The following is a 19,390-nucleotide window of genomic DNA, read 5'->3' on the forward strand; positions in this document are numbered from 1 at the left end:
CAAATCGTGCTCTTGGATATTGCCATGTTCTACTAGCTTTGTTGTAACAAAAGGGCAAAAGTAAGACAACACTAGAAACATCAAAAGGCCTTGAAAGTGCTGAAGGAGACACACAAACATTTTACTCTCAGACATGTTATGGTTACATGAATACTTCCCAAGTGCCATAGCTCAAATAAAAATATATTTATACAAATTTAAAAAAAAATACAATTTATATACACTGTGGAATTAGCTTACATCATTTCATAACAAAAAACAGTGCAAAAAAACAACCAAATGGAAAGGTAAGTTGCTACCATTGGAATGGCTCACAGTAAGTTAACAAGTCAAAACTGCATAATTAACACTGCACAGGAAACCATGAGGCAGGGAAGAATGCCCCATACTACCCCCTAACTTTTGCCATCAATACTAATCCAGTTCTTGGTTACTACTCCTTTAGTGCTGCTCTGAGTTAAAGGTTACAGGCACCTATGTTAGAAGTAATTTTGTTGGTAAATCACTAAGCAACAAGAGCCAGAGTAGAAGCAGTTAGTGTGTTGTAAGAAAGGAAGTAAGTGATCAAAGTGTGGGAAAAGACTGATTCAACACAAGCCCCTTTGCATCAGTCCTCAGCAGAAGAGAAATGCTGCATCTCCAAACATCAGATGAACTTGTAATTCCCTTCCTGCAGGCTACATAACAGCGATTGCACACCGAGATTTCCCTTTGAAGCAGCTGACAGGGTCATCCACCATCCTCACTTAAAACTTCTTTACGGAAGGAGTGTGTTTTCCAGCTGGAACATTTGATAGATGCACAGGCAGAACAGATGGTGCTGACAGCAGGCTGAAGGCAAGTGGCTTTCTCATGGGGAAGCGCAGCTGGTGCTCAAACCTTGACAAGATTTTTAGCCTGTTCTGCCTGGATTGCCTAACTCCAGGCCTCAGTAGCCATGACAAGACATCCTGCAGCAAAATACACTGCTGCAATTTGTGTACAGAAATAAAATAGGACATGACCAGCTCAAGGCAAACAATCTTAAGGAGCCCTATTCATGCACAGGAAGAGAAGGAACCTTCCACACAATCATTCAACAAGAATAAGAAGAAACGGTGAGACACGGGGCATTCTCGACAGGTGCTCTGACTATATGGGATTGCTAATTCCACATTAGTGTGATCTGAAATCCCATCAAAGCAGGATTCTTGTGATTTGTAACTGTCCATGAGCACAAATCCTTTGAATGAATGGCAGGTTAACAGAAGTGTATTTCAAACTTGCAGTCCAGCTTCAGGAAGTGCAAAAGGGTGCTGAAAGTTTCTTGAAATAGCTCAGTGCAAGACCAGAGCTCAGGGAACACAGGCATTTTAGAAATCATCTGCAGAGACTAATCAGAGAGAACAAACATCCTTACTCACAATGAAAGAACTTGCGAGTTCAAAGCAGTAGCCAATGACAATTCATATGCTCTAAGGAACATGCCACACCTGTCCCAGCCAAGAAGCCCAGGTTGAAGGCACAAGATGGATACTGGCTGTAGGAAAACACCTTCGTTTTACTCTCGGAACTTTAAGAGCTTGTGTGACTTACGTGAAATGGAGCTAGGATATTCAGAAGTCAGCAAAACTATTTTAGTGGAGGAGACAAGAGCTTTTGCTGCAAATTCCAGAGCAAGAAAGGGAAAAGAACAAACATACTCCCTGTTCTTTATAGATAGGTCACTTCTCAAGCAGTGCTGGAGAGTGGCTGTAGTTAACAGAGGGTCCTGGGAGACACACAGCTTCCTTTGCAACAACCGCCATTGCACATACCACAGCCAACTCTTGCCTTTGAGGAAATGGTATAAATACATTCTTAAAAACAAACACAGATCTACCCTTCCCCTCTTAATGAGGCAGCAGGTGGGAAAGAACACTAAGTGAAAAAAGGGCCTCCAGATGTGAATGGAGAGGAACAAAAATTAAAATCTAAGTGCTTACAAACAGCTTTGCTAAAACCAAACTTTCCAACTGAGCCATGTCATGCACTGTATGACAAGGACAAATTCTACCCTAAAACTTGGCCTCAGGAACCACTTGTAAGACCAAGTTTCCTCTCATCTGCTGGACGAAAGTCAAGAGCCTCCCATGACTCAGCTGCCTTTACTGCAAGCACAGCCAGAGAATACATCTGTCTACCAACTACCTGCACTGCAAAGACTCCATGAACATTTAAGAGTTCCAGTGACTCAGAGCCCTATATCAAGACCATGGCTGGTGATGACCTGGGCACAAAACCTCCTCCTAACCCTAACTGTAGTAGGGCTTGGCAGCCAGCACTTTGCAGAGCAGTGCCCTGGAACAATCAGCTTCTACAATGTCACTCAAAGAGGCTGTTTTAACAGATTTTGTGTTTTGACACATGTAAGGAAAGGGTACAACTTCTTCAGGCTTAGTCAGGAAAATCTTCAGATGAGTTCCTGAATTCAAAAAATACAATAATCCTCCATTTCCTTCTGCCACAACTCTCATCTAGCTAGCTCCTTACGGCAGACAACAGGTTAACAGGAGTGCTCAGAGGCTGTGTACATTCCCCAAGTTACTAGGCCCAGTCTCCAGGCTGAGAGAATGCTCTGTGCTTTATCAAGCCAATCAGCTCTGCAGCCCCTGGAGGCACAATACTGGCTTCCCACTGAGGGTTATCTGTATGCAAAACTCAGGAAGGCAGGTGCCTGCTGGAACAATACAGGTGCTGGCCAGGATGGTACCTGCTAAAGCAGTGAACTGGCTGCAACTAGCTTCTAAGTGCGCATTTTACCCTTACAGATATTCAGCTGTAGCAGTTCCAAACATTATCCCAAGCATTTTTAGAGCACAGACAGCCCCACTTATCACCCTGCAGCAGATCCTGCTTGTTAAGTCACCAGCACCAAGTATCGCTCCTGTATGGCAGCCTGAAGTTATGCCAGCTCCTCTCATGACACAGAGATAATTCAACCAAGCCAGAGACAGGGCATCAGTTCTATCTGCCTCCAGAAAGCAACACTTCACCATGCCCTGGGGATGTGGGGTTCCCTGGTCTCCAACCCTAGCTGGAAAGGTGTCCCAGGCTCTTGCTGTTGGATCACAAGGACAAAGTGCCTACAAATGCCAAGAAATGCAGGAGTGTCAGGGCAGTGACAAAGTGGAGTGCCACAAAGTGCCTTAGAAGAGTCTCTTACAGGGAGATAATTGCAACAGCTAACATGGAAAGAGATCTTCCTTCTCCGAGATGCTCTGTAAATGTATTAAATATTTATAATCCCAAAGAGTAACTGGAATTGAACTGTTTTGAACTCCTGATTTGCTGAGCTGCTCTCAAAAGTCAGCTGCTGTCAAAAACATCACAGCAGGGACACTTCCCCATGAAAGAGGGAGAGAAATTGGGAACACATGAAGCCAGAGTGGAAAGACACAGGCAACTTAGAGCACCCGCAAAGACAAGTATACTTCCAAAGAGCTGGATTTTTTAATACCACTTTTGAGGAAATACATCCTCCTGAGCAGCTATTTTACAACTGCAAACTTCAGTACCTCTTCTTGGCCTTTACAGAGACCCCCTTCTCACACAAATAAGGCAACAGTTGCAGGAACAAGGGAGGAAGAGGAAAAGGGAGACATACAGGATGATAGGGAAAAGATGCTGCAGTTCTCTGCATGGGACACAGCGGAGCTAGATTTTTTTCTCCAATCCTTAAAAAAGTAAAACCAAAATGGAACAAAATAGTGGAACGTACAGTGTCAGGACAACATCTGATGAAAGGAGATAACTGGGGCATGGGAAAAGAAAAAACCTGTATCAAGAGTGGTCAACCAAGTGCCTGAGACCAATCAACAGCTCTGGACTCAGTCAGCTCCTCTAATTCTCTGGCTAGCAAGATGTTTTCCAGCTCCCCAGGCTTGATATGCATGTGAGAAGCCAAACGGCAAGTCTTGGGCCTTGTGGGGTCCAAGCAGAATGCGAGCGCGTGTGCAGGCTTGGAAGAGGGAGGAAGCCACACCAACAGTGGGGCAGGGTGGGCAGGGGCATCAAATGGTCTGATAGTGTTGTCTCAGTCTTGCCTGCAGAAATTCGTGGGTCAGGTTGTGCCGAGTGATTATCCCAACAATCTTAAAAGAGGAAGAAAAAAGGAAAAAAGATACAAGTCAGTACCACAAATGTGCCACTAAGAGGCGTGCATGGTAGAGCTGCTGTTCTTTTCAATCCCCCAAAAAGAGGGAACCTGCAAGCAGTTCTTCACCAATGCTGAGTTTGAGTGAGTTCAAGTTCAAATCTCAACAAACCAATGCCCCTCCCTCTCCCAGCACTTATCTACAGGCAAGACACTGCTTTAACTACACCCAAACGGACAGCTTAACCATTGCTATCGTGTCTGGCCACAGCAGAAGTTACCCCTGCCTAGGAAGAGAAATTCTGTCCATGTTAGACATCATACAGATGTATCTAAATCCTTTGGAAAGTGAAAACTACAATTGGCAATAGCAAAGCTGTCTCTTATTGCTTCATTAAGACACATTTCTGGTATCCCACATGACATAACTGCAGAGAGCTCATATTAGATACATTCTAGGAAGCTCTAAAGACCAAAACAGAGAAATGGCCAAGTCTAGCTAAGTGGTGACTGCACGCTGACCATCACTAGCTGGCAATTCACAAAAGGGACCCTCTCCCAGCCTGTTGGGGAAAGAGTCAAAGCCACATGCTTCAGCTGATGAAACACCTCAGTGATTTTACACATTGAAAAAGTTTAGAACTAGGCTGCTCTCTAGTACTAGAAGAGCATCCTGTACTAAACATGGAACAAGTCAACATCTCTTGTTTTCAATGCACAGGCTCTGCAGAGCAGCTATTAGAAACCCCAAGAGGCAGAAAAAGCACTGCTGTCTCATACAAACCAGTTCACTCAACGGAAACAGTTTCTCTTCATGTTTTTAGGAAGTTACTGACACCTACTGGGTATTCCTGAGCATTGTAGATGGCAAAGACACAAGCACAGTGAATCAAGCGCAGATCAAAGACTCCTTTCTTTTGCTGCTCCTATGAGTAGGAACAGAATGCAAGTTCCCTTCCAGCAGAAAAACCTCCTGCCTCAACACACAGGAAATTCTGCTCCTGTCCTTGAATAAAGCTGTCAAAGAGGAAGCCAAATTAGTGGCCTCTGATGAGCTCAAGGCCTCTCAACAGGTACAAGACAGTAAGAGCTTTTACATGCTGCCAGCCCGAGACAGGAGAAAGACTTCGAGGGAAAGCAGGAAGCAGGCTTGTACACAAAAGATGGTAACAAAAGTCACAGTAATCAACAATGCTTCAGGGCCTTGAGAAGATCACATTCTGATCACTTTAAAGCATTTCTGTTTGATGTTAGAATCTTAATTCTCCCAAAGGTGGAAAACATTGCAAAAAACCCACAGTGGCTTCCTTGCTCAGCCAAGACAAAATGGAGATAAAGACTCACCTCTCCAACTGCATTCACAACCGGCAAATGTCTGAGTCCCATTGTCCTGAACAGGTTGAAGACTTGTGACACATGAGTATTTGGAGAGACAGCAAAGGGCGATGGGTTCATGTATGGAGTGACATCCTATGAAAGACAAACAATTATATTACTTACAAGAGGAATTTTCACTATCTCTGGGAATCACAAACAAGCAATTCCTGTAAGTCCTCCAATGCACTGATCTCTGGACAGGGTACTGGACTGTGGGCATCTTCTATTTCTCCACAAAGATGAAATTCTCTACAAGAACATGAATTTGTCACGGCTTGTTTGAACACTGTAACCCATGATCTTAAGAGCCCAATGCTGCAAAAAGCCTCTGAGCAGGATAAATGCAGGTCCATGAAAATAAGAATGGATATTAGAACTTTGGCTTTCACAGCAACCTTCCTGTCACAAAGGTGATGACAGGCCTGCCACTGACTGAGCTGCCAGCACACAGAGCTCCAAACAGGTATCAGCAATTTGCCTGTTCAATCTCACTCGGGAAGGAGTCTTAATCTAGAAGGAAGTTAAACTAGACAGGCAATGTATGAATCAACATAAAGCACCTGTGTGTGATGTTACCCCATAGCAGGTATGAGGCTTGATTTCCACATGCAGGCAAGGCTGACTGAATGCCTGAGAAGCACAGGATGTTGTTGGTCACTGCACCCAAGAGTGGGCTTAAACATGTCCTCAGCCTTCTATAAAGGCTTGGGACAGTCCTCAACATGTACCAGGAAACACTGTCAAACTGCAGTGCATCTCTTACCACTATCATGCGAGGGTTCAGCAACGTCAGGTCCAGGTCATGGATATCTGGATAGCGGGGGTAATCCTCTGACATCTCTGCGTGGGATAGACGAGGCTGACTTGCACTCTGCAATTAAAACAAATCCCGCTGAACTGATGTATTGCTGTCCCAGCTAGTATATGGGCTGCAAGCAGCACTTGCTTACCCAGACCTCACCCCACGCCCACAGATAGCACTTCTGTAGAGGCGCACTCCTAACAGTGCTCTCAGAATGCAGTGGTGCAGGCCCAAACCTACACAGGCCTTTAGTTGACACAGCAATGGATCTGCTCTCCAGACTGACAGATCTACACGCATCACTGGAGGGCAGCAACATTACAGCCTTGTGGAAGATGGGCCTCAAACAAATGCTCATGCTGATCTCGGCAATACAGGTGACACTTCTGGCAAGACCTTGGTTCGGAGCAGTAAAAACACACGGTATACACTGCTGTTGCTCTGTTTGTATTTAATATCTGCCCTCAATTCTCCAGACAGGATTGCAACTTTATGCAACAAACAGGTCTGTTCGTTTGTGTTTTAAATGGTAGCTGTCCTCTTTTCCTGGGGATAAACACAAATTCAATTCCCTTTATTCTAGAGCTGCAAGGGAGAATTCACACTACCCATCTACAGCTTGTAAAACACAGATGCATCCCTTAAAAAGTGTAAAAATAGGTAAATTCTTTTTGTCAGCCCATAATATTTTTCCCAACCTAGGGATGTCTCTGCTACAATTCCTGATTAGGAAGACTCACTGACTGGCTCTCGGAGTAACAAACACCCCTGACAAGGAGGGTGACCAGCTGTGAGCGCAAGATCAAGCCATGGAAGGTCAAAGGTCTGAAGCGTTCCTCCATGGTCCACTCTTCACTGGGAGACTGGTCAGGGTACAGGTTGGGGTAGGGAGTATATCTGTAACAGTTTAACAGTACATGTTATAAGTTGCATGAACTTAAGGAGAGATACATACCCCTGCCTCCAAAATAACAGTGATTTCAGTTCTTTGCAACCTCCTGAACATTTCAGGGACTCTGGCTAGAGGCAAGCAAGTCTTTTCTCCAACAAACAAAATAGCAGAGTGGTGGGTTGAGAGCCATTACCATGGGTGCAGTATAACAACAGCAGCAGAATGGAGACAGTCTCCTAATTCAATTTCAAATCACTTGCTACTAAAGCAGCTTTCAGTGCCGACTTGTTCAGATTCTAGTAAAAGCTGAAGCATCTGGCAAAACATCAGGGCCAGGACTCTACTTTCAATGTCACTAGGTTAGAAACTGACTCACTAGGCTGGGCTTCTGCTTGGAAGCAACTACAACACAAGCCTGGTGACTCAGCCCAGTTACCAGAAAGCTGGTATCACTATTATGGCACCAGGCCATTAGCTCCTCTCTTAGGAGAAGTGAGCTTTGCAGAGCCCTCAGGTTTCTGCAGACAAGAGGGCGGCATCAGTTTCTACAGACATTTTCCCAGGTATTCCATCCTCTCCAGGAAATATTCCTGGACAAGTGTTTGAAGGAAATGTAAGTTAACAGGTTGGACACCATCAAGGCATTAGCCTAGGACTCAGTCACAGGTGGGAGCCCCGGCACTGGCTCATGAGACCCAACAAGCCACTTCTTCTAAAACACGGATTCTAGCACTGTTTCCTCTGACATATGGAATGACTGGGACTGTATGAAGCACCACAACACATCTCAACATATGGAAACACCCTGTTGCCCTACATTTGTGCCTACCAGGATCTCACCTTCTCTCTAGCATCTGTTGCAGCAGATCCTCCTTTTCTGGTGGCTCCTCCGTTGCTATGTGCTCGTCACACATGTTACGCAATTCACTTGATGGGTAGGATTTCATAGACTGACTACGCTTACGCTGCTCTCCAGCTCGGGTGAGGATGCTGGATTTCTGGATACAACAAACAATTCTCAGATACTCACTAAGCAGGTCAACAGCTATCCAAGAGTGACTATGAACTACTTGATCATAACTTTATGTCACCAGGTAAGATGTTCCTTAGTCAGTGCTGTTTCAGCACTTGTAAGTATAGCAATAGGACTGTATTCTCCTTGGAAACAGAACCTAGTGTTTAGGAACTCAAGCACCCTTTTTTGCTAGAACAGGCATGTTCATTATTCATTCTGACTTTAAATTTTAATTTTCCCAAGAGACTAAAGCATCTGCCCCACTACCCCTCCTACAAAGCAGGAGTGTTTAGGCCCTTACTACTGATGTCAATGATGGGTTCAGTATTTCAGTGCCAAAACTGAACTTTTTTTCCCATGTCTATCCTAAACAGGTTACTTAGCCCTCTTAACTTTTGCCTCTAGGAATGCAGCCCACTCCTCTGCCTTTACCATGACCCAGAGAATGGAATGAAATTGAGTCCCTGAAAATTTTGTATTGCAGTAGGTGCTTATCTCTGACCTGAATTCTGCACTGACAAAAAATGAGACAACAAAAGAAAGGGCCTTCCACCTGCAAAACAGAGCTCTCTACTCTTCAACTTATCAACTTTTTACCTTGAATTTGATGTTGTTACTTATCAGTTGATTTCCCTTCATGAACTCCCTCTCATTGCCCCGGTTCTCAGTCACTACAGGGAAGGCATGATGGACAGTTGTGCGCAGGATGCTAACAAGGGACTGGATCCTGGTGTGTGGGTAGACATACGTCAAGTTGGGTTCCATGATGTCACTGGCTCGTAGTCTGAGGAAACAAAAATCCAAGACTGCTGCGTGCATCACATGTGACAGAAGGGTGGTGACAGACAAACAAGGAAACACACCAGCCCCAAAATGAGATCCTGAAGGAGTCTGCTGCAGTTTAGTTCTGCCAGCTAAGGCAGGACCTGGGTGCTCACCTTCACTGTGTCATTAGTGGTGCTGGCACAATTGACTTGTTATTTTTTTTTAACATAGCATTACATCCAATGATGCACTATAAGCAAGGAAAAAGTTTCCAACACAGAAGGTGTTTAAACCTGGTAAGATGACAGGTTGGAAGAAGATGAAATTCTGCAAGAAGCCAAGTCCAGTGGAACACTTTCACAGCTGAACCTCACAAATCTGTTCCTCAGATCTCTACCCATCCACCCCTCCTCAGAAAGGGCTCCAGCACCTCTTTCCTGCCACAGGCCTGACGCACAACTCCTAAATCTTCTCACAGCAGTCCTCCTCACAGCTGCTCCTCTCAGAGCACCCAGGTTCATTGGAGATGAAGTATCATCCCCCTGCATTACAACATTCTAAGAACCCTACCACAAACTCTAAGCCACAGCCCTGCCAAGGGGAGCAGACTTACTTATCCATTTCCACCTCTGTTTCCCACTCCAGAAGAGGCACTCCTCGCAAATTCACATGGATGTCATAGATGCCTTTGTTGAAAAAGTCTCCCGTCCATTTGGCTACCTGCAGAGCAAATGGAAGGTCTACTGAGTTGTTGCTCCAAGTGCAAGACTCCCTGGTTTATCACAGTCCTGGAAAGAACAGAGATTCAGGGCCAGCACATGTCCAAGCAGTCTGCAAGAAGCCAGAGCTAAGACCCTGCACTCACCATAAGGGTGATCATTATTGGGAGCCCGTAGGTGATCTCGTTGGTGGATTCAATTAGGATGACAGTCAGGCTAATTGTCATGCGAACCACTCCTCCCAGGAATGCTGCTGCCCCAATCAGCGCAAATGTTCCTGAGTAGATGTGATCCAGGCCAATGTAGCTAGGGCAAAACACAGATCCCAAAGACTGGAATAACCTGAGCTCAGTATGCATCTGCAGCACATCTCTCACACGCATACGCACACTCAATGCACCTTTTGAGGAGGTTGGCGACCAGGCGTCCGAAGGCAGCCCCACAAAGCAGAGACGGCACAAAAAGACCACTGGGCACAGAGATCCCGTATGTCCAGCAGGAGAGTAAGAAATAGAGAAGGAAGAACAAGGACAGTGTGACTGGGCTGAAAGTACCTGCAACACAAGAAGAATCATGACTAAAGGGGCACAGGCCTGTCGGACAAAGACAGTAGTCTTGCACCATCCACCCCTCAGCTTGCAGCAGACTCATCTCACAACAGCTATTTGTCTCCCAGTCCAAACATACATGAAGACAATGAATAAGTTGGAAAAAAAAAAAAAGAAAAAAAAGAGAGAGGAAAAGTAGGCCTTTCTTTCCATGGAGGAAGCTTTCACCTGTTGTAATAGCAGTGCCCCAGAGCCATGAAGGCCTGGAGATGCTCTTAGCCCTGTGGTTCTTACGACAAGGCTGTTTCAAGCAAGATGAAGCTCTGAAGCCTAAGCATGGGATAGGGTACTGCCTCCTAGCTACTCACCATCCTGGTGGAAGAGCTGCAGGATAGCCGACTCCTGCGGGTTGAAGAAAAGTGTGGCCATGTCATTGTAGGTTTCGTTTGGGCAGAAAAAAGTTTTGATGCTTGAATTCACATCCTCTGACACACCCTAACACAGGACACAGACACAAACAGTTAAAATCCACTCTCCTACATTAGCCTTTGGGTGCAGTGGGACTAACCTTCTGCATAGGGCTGTCAGCCCACACTTTGGGAAGTTCAGACCAAACACCAAAAGCAGAGCTGGGGCCTGCAGCATCAATGGGCTCCCTGATTCACAGTCTGAGCTGCTTTGCCAAAATCCGAAAGCACAAAGGATAGCTTTCACTGTTACTCTAAGTTCTTGCAACTGTCTCCAGGCTTTCACTGAAATTTTTTTATGTACTGCATGCTGTCAAAAGCTCATACGTGCCTGTGCTTCTCTGGAGGATGAACAATATGATGGGGACATATAATCTTCATGCAAGATCCCTCACCTGCAGGCTCAGAGTGTCATTGCCATTCTGACTGGTGGAAGACATCTGCCGGCATTCCCCCAGAACCATGGAGGCTACAAAGACCACGACCGTGGTAGTCAATGACACCAGCAGGCTCTCCAAGACTCTGCAAGTACACAATAGAAACCACACACTGAAGCCACACTCAGCCCTGTAACCCAGTCCCAGCTTTGCACATGACTGGTAAGGCTGCAAGCAGCAGCAGTCACCACAGTTTAACATCAGAAGCAGGGGGGACTCTGCAAGTCAAGCTGAATTACGATTTGGTTGCCAGGGATTGCGTTAACTCCCCTTGTTAATTGCCTGCCCCAAAAAGGCTATTTCTGCCCAGAGAACACATAGCAGTCACGTATAAAAAGCCACAGGGAAGGGTCTGGTAATGAGGCTGTTCACATGGAAACCATGTTCTGTAGATCCTTACAAGGTAAAAGGCTAGACAGGACTGGACAAGTTGATGTATAGTCTCTCATAATCTCTTTTCTAATTGCTGAAACACACGTGTTTTTTTAAACCTGGGCTTCTTATTTAGGAATTGTCTAGAGCAAACAAACAGCTGTTTTCCAGAATTATATGGCAATTCTCTCTCTAAATAGCACAGATATTAGCTCAGTTGTGGATTTAATTAACCAAGAAAATAATAAAAAAAAAGTGGGATCAGCTATTCCTCCCACATCTGCTTTGTAAAAAAATAAAACCACCAGATGAAGACAAAGGCCTGGTTTGTTCAGCTATAGCCTTTATGATAAAAAGCTCCCTTCGTAGCCCTTGCAAGGGGGTTTGCAGCTCTCTCTGTACCACCACAGCAATTACAAAAATGCACAGGGGCTGTAACATTTGGTTTCTGGTGTTCACTTTCAAGTTCGAGTTCTATGGAGGCTTCATTTTGTGATTTCAAAAAGAACAGGTCTAAGATTTCCTCCAATCCCACTCACTGGGTCTTCTGGACTGATGCTTTTGCTTTGGGACACTGAACACAGATCAAGAGATGCCTGCACAAATTCAAGAGGCACAAATACCTGACCAGCTTTGGCTTGGGATGCACGTTCCGCATGCGGTACTTCGCAAGTCTCTTGTTCAGGCAGTTGAAGGTGGCTCCAAGAAGGCCTCCTACAATCCCCATCAGAATGAAGAAGCCCAAGTCCACAGCTGTCCAGAGGTGGCATTTCTTATCAGACTCAGAGCACTACATGCAGAAAAGCATAAAAAAAAAATTAAAAAATCATTACAGTAGTTGCTGCAATTTCTACCAATGCATCTGTCTCCGCATCAGGAGACTTTTAGCTGCTATGACCAAAGGGGAAGAATTCTGTCTTAGGCTATCAATGTATTGCAGCTAAATACCAACTGCCCTTCAACGAAATACAAGCATGTATCAGAAAAAAAACCAGAAAGGAACACTGAACTGACAAGAGACTGGAGGCTGGGGTGTGGGAAATAACAGCACTAAACCTTACCTTAAACTCCCCAAAGTTCAGCAGCCCAGGGAGCTGGAAAGACCCCCAACTTCCAAACTGAATTCCAGAGCGGAAGAAATTCAGGGTGAAGGTGGCAGCCATGGAACAGAAAAGCTGAAGAAGTAAAAAATAAAATAGGAAGTAAAGACTCCTAAAATTAAAATTGGCATAGTTCACTTCCTTAAAACTTATGCCTGGGGAAGAGAACCTAAAAGCCTTCTCAGGCTTTAGCAAAATAATTCACTGTGGTTTAACACCCATTCTCTGCTGCAAAAGAGCACAGAGCTACAATGGACTACTAGAATCATCTGATTTGGTTTCCTGCACAAGAAGTTAGGAATTTCACCTAGTAATTCTTGCAGTAAAAGCTTTTTTTTTTCTTTTGCAAATATGTTAATTTGCAGTTGCAAATCAATTACAAGGCACTAACACAGCTTGTTTTGGAATTGAGGTCTTCATTGGCTCTGAGCAAGTTGCTATGCTGGCCAGTCCCCTGGCTTCTTTTGCTGCTGCTGAGAAAGAACAGACTAACTGAATCCCATCAACAGGATGTTTGGCATAAGAAATGCCAAAAGTGTCATGAAATCCAACACATGTTTAACACATTTCATGAAAGTAGGCACTACAGGCAGGGAAACTGCCAACCTGAAGGCACAGGGCATTGCTGCAATACGGCTCCCCAAGGCAGAGAAAAGCAGAAAGAAATGCACCACCTGCCTACTCTGCTCCAAAAGGATGGGATTGCAGAGAGCCCAGGCACAGAAGCCCTTTCTCCCAGACATGCTAAATCTACTGCCTACGGAGCTGTCCCATAGTTCCAGACAGTACTGGACTCATCTCTGCTCTTCATCTGTAGTAATTCCGGAGTGCTGATAGAGCAGGCAATCTCTCTCCTGCCAGGAGAGCTCAGGAGACAGGATAATCTGAATGCCCTCATGGACAAACCCTCCCAGCTCAAGGAAGAGCCACACAGAAGAAGCCAGTCATCACTCACCACTTTCCATGTAAGTCCCTGGTTCCAGAAAGAGGAACCTTCTTCCAGGCTGAAAAGAGTGCCCCCAATTGGGGCTCCAAAGGCAGCCGCAACCCCTGCAGCAGCTCCAGCAGACACAAAATCCCTTTTATCCCTGAAACAAAAAGGAAAACAATCTCAGTTTAGTGAAGTGGAGCTCTGGAGACACCATCAGGTAACACCATCTATTCAGCAAGTCATTGCAGCATCATGCTCTTTCTGTAGAGCCCAACACAGAGCAAAACTCTGGCACTGCACAACTGCCCAGTATACAAAGAACCATCCTACAATGTGGGACTCCCACATCACTTGAAAGAATTACAGAGAAGGAAGGGCAAGATTTTGTTCACATCCAGGTGAACCAGCCTCCTCTGTACTGTATCTTGGTCATAAAGGGTGAGTAACTGAGCTTGTTCTCAACAGTGAAACCATTTAACCATTCAGATTAAAGGTTTTATATGGGTAGAGATTTGCTGAGTAGTACATGAGAACTTTAATGAACATGGAGACCAGAGCAGAGCAGCATGAAAGAGTCAAGTCCTGGTGTTGCCTTGCTGCAGAACGAAACGGCAGGACACTAGAGAAAGACTGAAAAGACAACTGACTGATTCATCCCAGCCCGCCACCCCACTCCCAAGGAAGTCTGCTCACTCATCCTCCTCTCCCCTCCTCCACATCCTGGGTACAGTACCTGTCACTGCGGAAATAGGGAAAGTTAAATTGGATCTTCCTCAAAGAGATGCTCTGGAACTACAAACAAAGTAAAGATTTAGAAACATAGGAGATGGAAACTCTGTCCTCACAGTACCCTTACAAAGCAGTGGTGTGACCAGGCCAACGACCCAGGCCAGCACTAACCTGTGGCAAACCCGCACCCACAACAGCACCACTGTGAATCATTGGACCCTCCTTCCCGACAAAAAGACCTGGAAAAATAAGACTGATGAGGCAACACACTCCCTGGGCCACCCTCCCTTGGTGACAATGCCAGAAGAGATCAGCTCACCACTCCCATGCCATGGCACAGTCCCCTGTGCCAAGCCTGCAGGCCTGCAGCCCCTCCCCCCTCAAAGTGAAGGACAGTGCCGGCTCCTGCCTCCTGCCCCCTCACCCCTCAAACTTGCACTGACCTCACGTGGGTGGAACCACTCAAGGGCAGCTGTTACAAGGACTCTGAGCTCTCCAAGATACTCTGCCCTGATGCCTGGAACATAGCCTCCTTCAGGCTGCTCTAGACAATGTGTTCTGGAGAATTCTCAGGTCTCCCTCTTGGACTGAGCCACAGCACCACTTCTGACTAGCCCACCCAGAAAAGTACCAGTTCCCCCAATAGTCCTGATCCTCTGTCTATTTTCTACTCTATATATGCATTCAGGGCTCATGATTCTGCTCCAGTCCATCAAAGTAATTTCACTGGAAAGACAGGAGAAGCCATTTGTGCCCTATGTACAGCAGGGACAGAATTTTTCCACCTTTGGTGAACCCTTACCCCAACAAGATCAATACAACACAGCCCTTCTTACCTCCTGCCACACTGAAGAGCACTCCCATAGCTTTGCACACCACTGTCCGGAGACGCACAACTCCTGGAACTTTTACCCCATTGAGGTAGCACTTAATTTCAGGAATTCCTGATCCAGCTGCCACAGGCTGCAGAAAAGAAACACTGATGTTGTGCTGCCTCGATTTCATAGCTGACCAACAATATCTCATCAGAGAGTACAGCAAGGGACCAAAAGACCCTGCTTAGCTAAATCAATCAGCACTGTGAGGCTAGTTCAGTGTCTCAGGGCAGAAAGTGCTTCTAGCAAGAAGGATATTTCATACCCAGGACCTGTGTGAGAGGAAAGGGAGGCTGCGTAAGGAGCTGCAGTGGACGTCAATCTTACTTGGATCAGGACCAGAAGACTGGCAAGAAAAACAAAGGTCAGGTTGAACCCCAGCAGCTCCAGCAAGGACAACGCAAGACAGCCCTTCTCAGTGCATTCTTCCACCGCTGCGGGGACAGTCAAGGAAAACAATGTTCCCCAAACTGACACACAATAATTTGGTACTGTCTGGTGGTCCCACTGGCATCACGAGCCAAGCCTGCTCTTCCTAATCCAGCCAGGGCAGCTGACACAACCCATCAGGAAGCCCGGCTTCCTTTTCAGAGCTCAAGACTGAGCTACAAGGAAGGGAAAACGCTCATTCCTTCAGGGATCAGCCTTTGCCTATGTTCATGATATTGGACATATTTCTTGGTTTCAAGGGCTGAATTACATAGGCAAGATGAAAACTTGATTAATCATCAACATGACTGATAGCAGAAGTTTGAGAGTCAGCTGTTCTGAGCAAAACATGGAAACAGAATGGAAAAGGTCACTGAGTCTAACAGGAACCCATACACTAGGTGAAAGATACAGCTTTGTACCACTCGGAACTTGAGCTGGGTAAAGAGCCGTACGAAGAAATCCACAAAGAGGCCCACCTATGAAAAAGAAGACAGATTTGTCATCAGAAATTACTACATACAGGTAACAAGGGCCACCCTCTAGTAAGTCCTACCAGAAGTATGCATGCACGGGAGGACAGGATGAAGGCGGAAAAAGAAGTATTGTTCTGAGCAGAGTAACTTTGGAAGCTGAGATTTGCAGCCTCCCTCACTCTGACTGGGACAGATCCATCCTGGAATTATTCCTGAAGAGATGCATTTCAAGAGTACTAATCTAGCAGCATTTTTAACACCCACAACATACTTCAGGGTACAGAAGAAAGCTGGTGTTTAACTGAGGCATGCATACAGTCAGCAGAGCTAATTTTCAAACACTCATGAAAGCACGTGCTGTGACACTCGTACTGCCAAACATCAAAAAAAAAACCCAGTTAAACTGTAAATTGGCATCCTTTTTTATTAAGTGCTCACTTTGGACAAGTTTTACTGTAAGCAGAGTTAAAGGACTTGCCAAAATACTTTGCAAAGAAAGCACAGCAAGTTCTAAAAGAAAAAAAGGCTTCCTGGAAAATAATCTAGCAAAACTGTGCTATAATTGCCAAAACACAACTCCAGCTACTAAGCTCTCCAATTCATGAAAGGGAATGTTTCTTATTCTTTACTCCTCAGCCACTGACTTCTAAATCATTCCTGCTTAGTCTCCTGAATTTTCCTCAACCCCCAAACAGCAAGATCCTTACCAGTCCTGTGCAGACTCCAATAGCAAAAACCATCACCCACTTCACTGCTTCGTATCTCTGGGCTTTCTGCTTAGGAAGAAGATTAAAAAAAACAAAAACCCAAAAACCAGCCAAGTCAAAGTAACATAGAAATGGAGATCAGAAAAAGGCCAATCTTGGATTCCACAGTTCTAGTACAGCTAGAGTAATAAATCAACAGAAGATGGTGACAACAGCAAACTGACAATAGGGAACTGAAAGTCCTGAACATCTTACTCACTTTAAACGCGAGGATCAGAACAGATGCTGGGAGCTATAATCCCCACATGTATTTTTATTCTTTTCATAGAGAAATCAAGTAGAATTTCTTTCATAAAGAAGAAAAAACCCACAAAACTTTCTGCAGTGAAGCATACTTAGAATCATAGAATGGTTTGGGTTGGAAGGGACATTTAAAGTTCATCTAGCCCAACCCCCTGCCATGGGCAAGGACACTAGGCCAAGTTGCTCAAAGCTCCATCCAACCTGGCCTTGAATACTTCCAGTGATGGAGCATCCACAACTTCTCTAGGCAGTTTCCACTGGTTTAACTCTGAAGCTAATGAAGAAGAAAGAACAAGGTCCTACCTTGTTGTCCATGCTCTCCAAAACTTCCAGGTATGGGTCATTGATACAGCGATCATAATCCAAGCTCTGAAAGAATGCCAAAAGGTCAATTTGAGAGAATCAGCTGCAACAGACTGTGCAAAAAACTATGAATAGAAAACATTGTTAAAGGTTACAGAAGTCACTACTACCCCCACAGTAGGTTTTGCAAACAACAGTAGGAGAAAGAACTCTTGCAAACAACTTAATTTAAATATTCCCAGCAGAGCTAGATCCTGCCAATCAGGAAGTGAAAGAACAGAACAATTTCACTGCCCAAGCTGAAACAGACAGGGAACTAAGCAGGAATACAACTGATTCATACAACTTTAAATTAAAGAAGTCACATTGTACAGATTTAGACTTTACTTAAGCGCCCCCAGTTTGACAGCGCAGGGGATAATGTCAGATCTTTATATCTAACCTCTCACTAGACAGGAATTCCCCTCCAGATGAATAGCATCAATTATTAAGCTTATCACAGCAGGGAGCTGAAAGCAATATAGAGTTGCCCAGTTGTACTTACAACATGCAACGGGCTTCTACCTAGATCAACTTCACCTTTTCAAGCCAAACAGGAACAGGCTAGGCTAGTGACATCCACGCTGACAGCAACTGCTCTAAACAGCTCAGGGCCACCATACGGACATGCAAAAAGCAAACATGTCCTGTAAGAAGCAGGACCCGATAGACGGGATTGATCTGCTGCAACACGACAACAGACATCGCAGTAAGGCAATGGTGACCAAGTAGCTACAGATGCTTTCTACAGTCATGGGGGAAACAAGACCACTAGGCTTGAGCTGTGGATGTTCAAGCTCTACTCACAGGGCTTTAACCCAGAAACGTATAACAATGAGGAACAGTTCTTTGCAAGCACAGCAACTCCAGGTATCTTTGCTGATGCCAACGCAATCTAAGTAGTGATGCATTCTGCCCCATTACAAACTCAAGCAGATCAAAACCTGCCTGCGGTTCCTTTCACATTAATATCTCAAGCTCCTATCAGCTCATTTCTCACCTCATAGTCTTTGCGTGGAAGGATCTCATCCTCCTCTTCATGCGTTTCTCCTAGGATGGTCTGCAAAACAAACGTGGGGAAGGAAAATCAGCAGGGGAATGAATGCTTGTACATGAACGCCTCATAACCGTAGGCAGCCAAGCCAAAATCAGGGAAGGCCTATGCCACTGTTGCATATAAAGCCAGCGTGGATTGCCAGACCACCACTTTGGGGTAACTGTATAGGGTGTTACCTTAAAGCTTGCTCCTCAGCAAGAACGCACCACACTACCACACTACTTCTGTATGGGAGCCTCCCACAAGATCACACAGCCGAGTACTAAACCTACATGCCAGCTTCCTTCACAGCAACAGGCTACAGGGAAGCACCGGACAAAACCCTGCACAGATCGTGCTGCCCTGTGCCGGCGGCTGGGGAGCCGCTGCCAGAGCCACCCCGCTGGCAGGGCCCGCTGCACCGAGAGGGCAGCAGCAGGGCAGGCTGCGGCGCCGGTCGCCGGGGCAGGGATAGAGGCCGAGCCCGGGCAAACGCCGGCTGAGGCACCGGGGCAGCGCGGGCCGAAAGGGCGGGAAGGGGCTGAGCCGCGGGGCCGCGCGCCGCCTGAGGAGCCGGGCCGGGAGGCGCCGCGTGAGGTACCGCGCCGCAAAGCGCCGACACCAGGGGCGGAGGCACCGGGCCCAGCGCCATAGCAACGCTCAACACCCCCGAGCCGCCCGCCCTCGGGCGCTCCCCACAGCCGGCGCGGCGGCGGCGGGGCCGGGCCAAGGGCCTGCGCCGGGGCGCCGCGGGCGGACACGAAGCCGGGGGCGGCCGGGAGGCGCGCGGGGCCGCGGCCGTACCAGCTCCTCGGGGGTGCGGCTCTCCCGCTCGCCGCAGCAGCGCGGGCAGCAGCAGCAGCACAGTCCGGACCCGCACCCCGCCATCTTCCGCCGCCGCCACCGCCCCTTCCCGGCCCCGCCCGCCGCCGCCGCGCGTGACCCGCCGTCTGG

At 46.4% G+C, this 19,390-nt stretch overlaps 1 protein-coding gene across 2 annotated transcripts; it reads right to left on the reverse strand.

The window, feature by feature from the left end:
* Positions 1-97: 97 nt before the first annotated feature.
* On the reverse strand, positions 98-19,375 carry CLCN6 (chloride voltage-gated channel 6). Of its 2 annotated transcripts, none has more exons than XM_055799158.1 (23): positions 19,241-19,375; positions 18,401-18,460; positions 17,362-17,427; positions 16,756-16,821; positions 15,985-16,051; positions 15,471-15,577; positions 15,105-15,231; positions 14,440-14,507; positions 14,273-14,331; positions 13,564-13,696; positions 12,570-12,683; positions 12,132-12,298; positions 11,095-11,221; positions 10,601-10,727; positions 10,085-10,238; positions 9,831-9,990; positions 9,579-9,685; positions 8,798-8,984; positions 8,026-8,183; positions 7,034-7,190; positions 6,255-6,362; positions 5,459-5,584; positions 98-4,112 (listed from the first exon to the last, which is right to left on the reverse strand). In XM_055799158.1, the coding sequence occupies exons 1-23, from the start codon at positions 19,322-19,324 to the stop codon at positions 4,032-4,034; spliced, it is 2,610 nt and encodes an 869-aa protein (XP_055655133.1). In that variant the 5' UTR covers positions 19,325-19,375; the 3' UTR covers positions 98-4,031. The 2 variants fall into 2 exon arrangements, with proteins under 2 accessions (XP_055655133.1, XP_055655132.1); XM_055799157.1 differs by having other exon boundaries at positions 16,756-16,824.
* Positions 19,376-19,390: the final 15 nt, after the last annotated feature.

This window comes from Falco peregrinus, chromosome 3 (genome assembly GCF_023634155.1).
Source record: "Falco peregrinus isolate bFalPer1 chromosome 3, bFalPer1.pri, whole genome shotgun sequence".
In the NCBI taxonomy this organism is placed as follows: Eukaryota; Metazoa; Chordata; class Aves; order Falconiformes; family Falconidae; genus Falco; species Falco peregrinus.

Excerpts from the sequence above, each read along its gene's own strand:
- CLCN6 (XM_055799157.1), bottom strand. The coding sequence starts at position 19,324 with ATGGCGGGGTGCGGGTCCGGACTGTGCTGCTGCTGCTGCCCGCGCTGC. Across the intron at positions 7,191-8,025 it reads CAACAGATGCTAGAGAGAAG|ATATACTCCCTACCCCAACC; the intron begins GTGAGATCCTGG and ends AAACTGTTACAG. Across the intron at positions 5,585-6,254 it reads TGAACCCTCGCATGATAGTG|GATGTCACTCCATACATGAA; the intron begins GTAAGAGATGCA and ends TGTCTTTCATAG.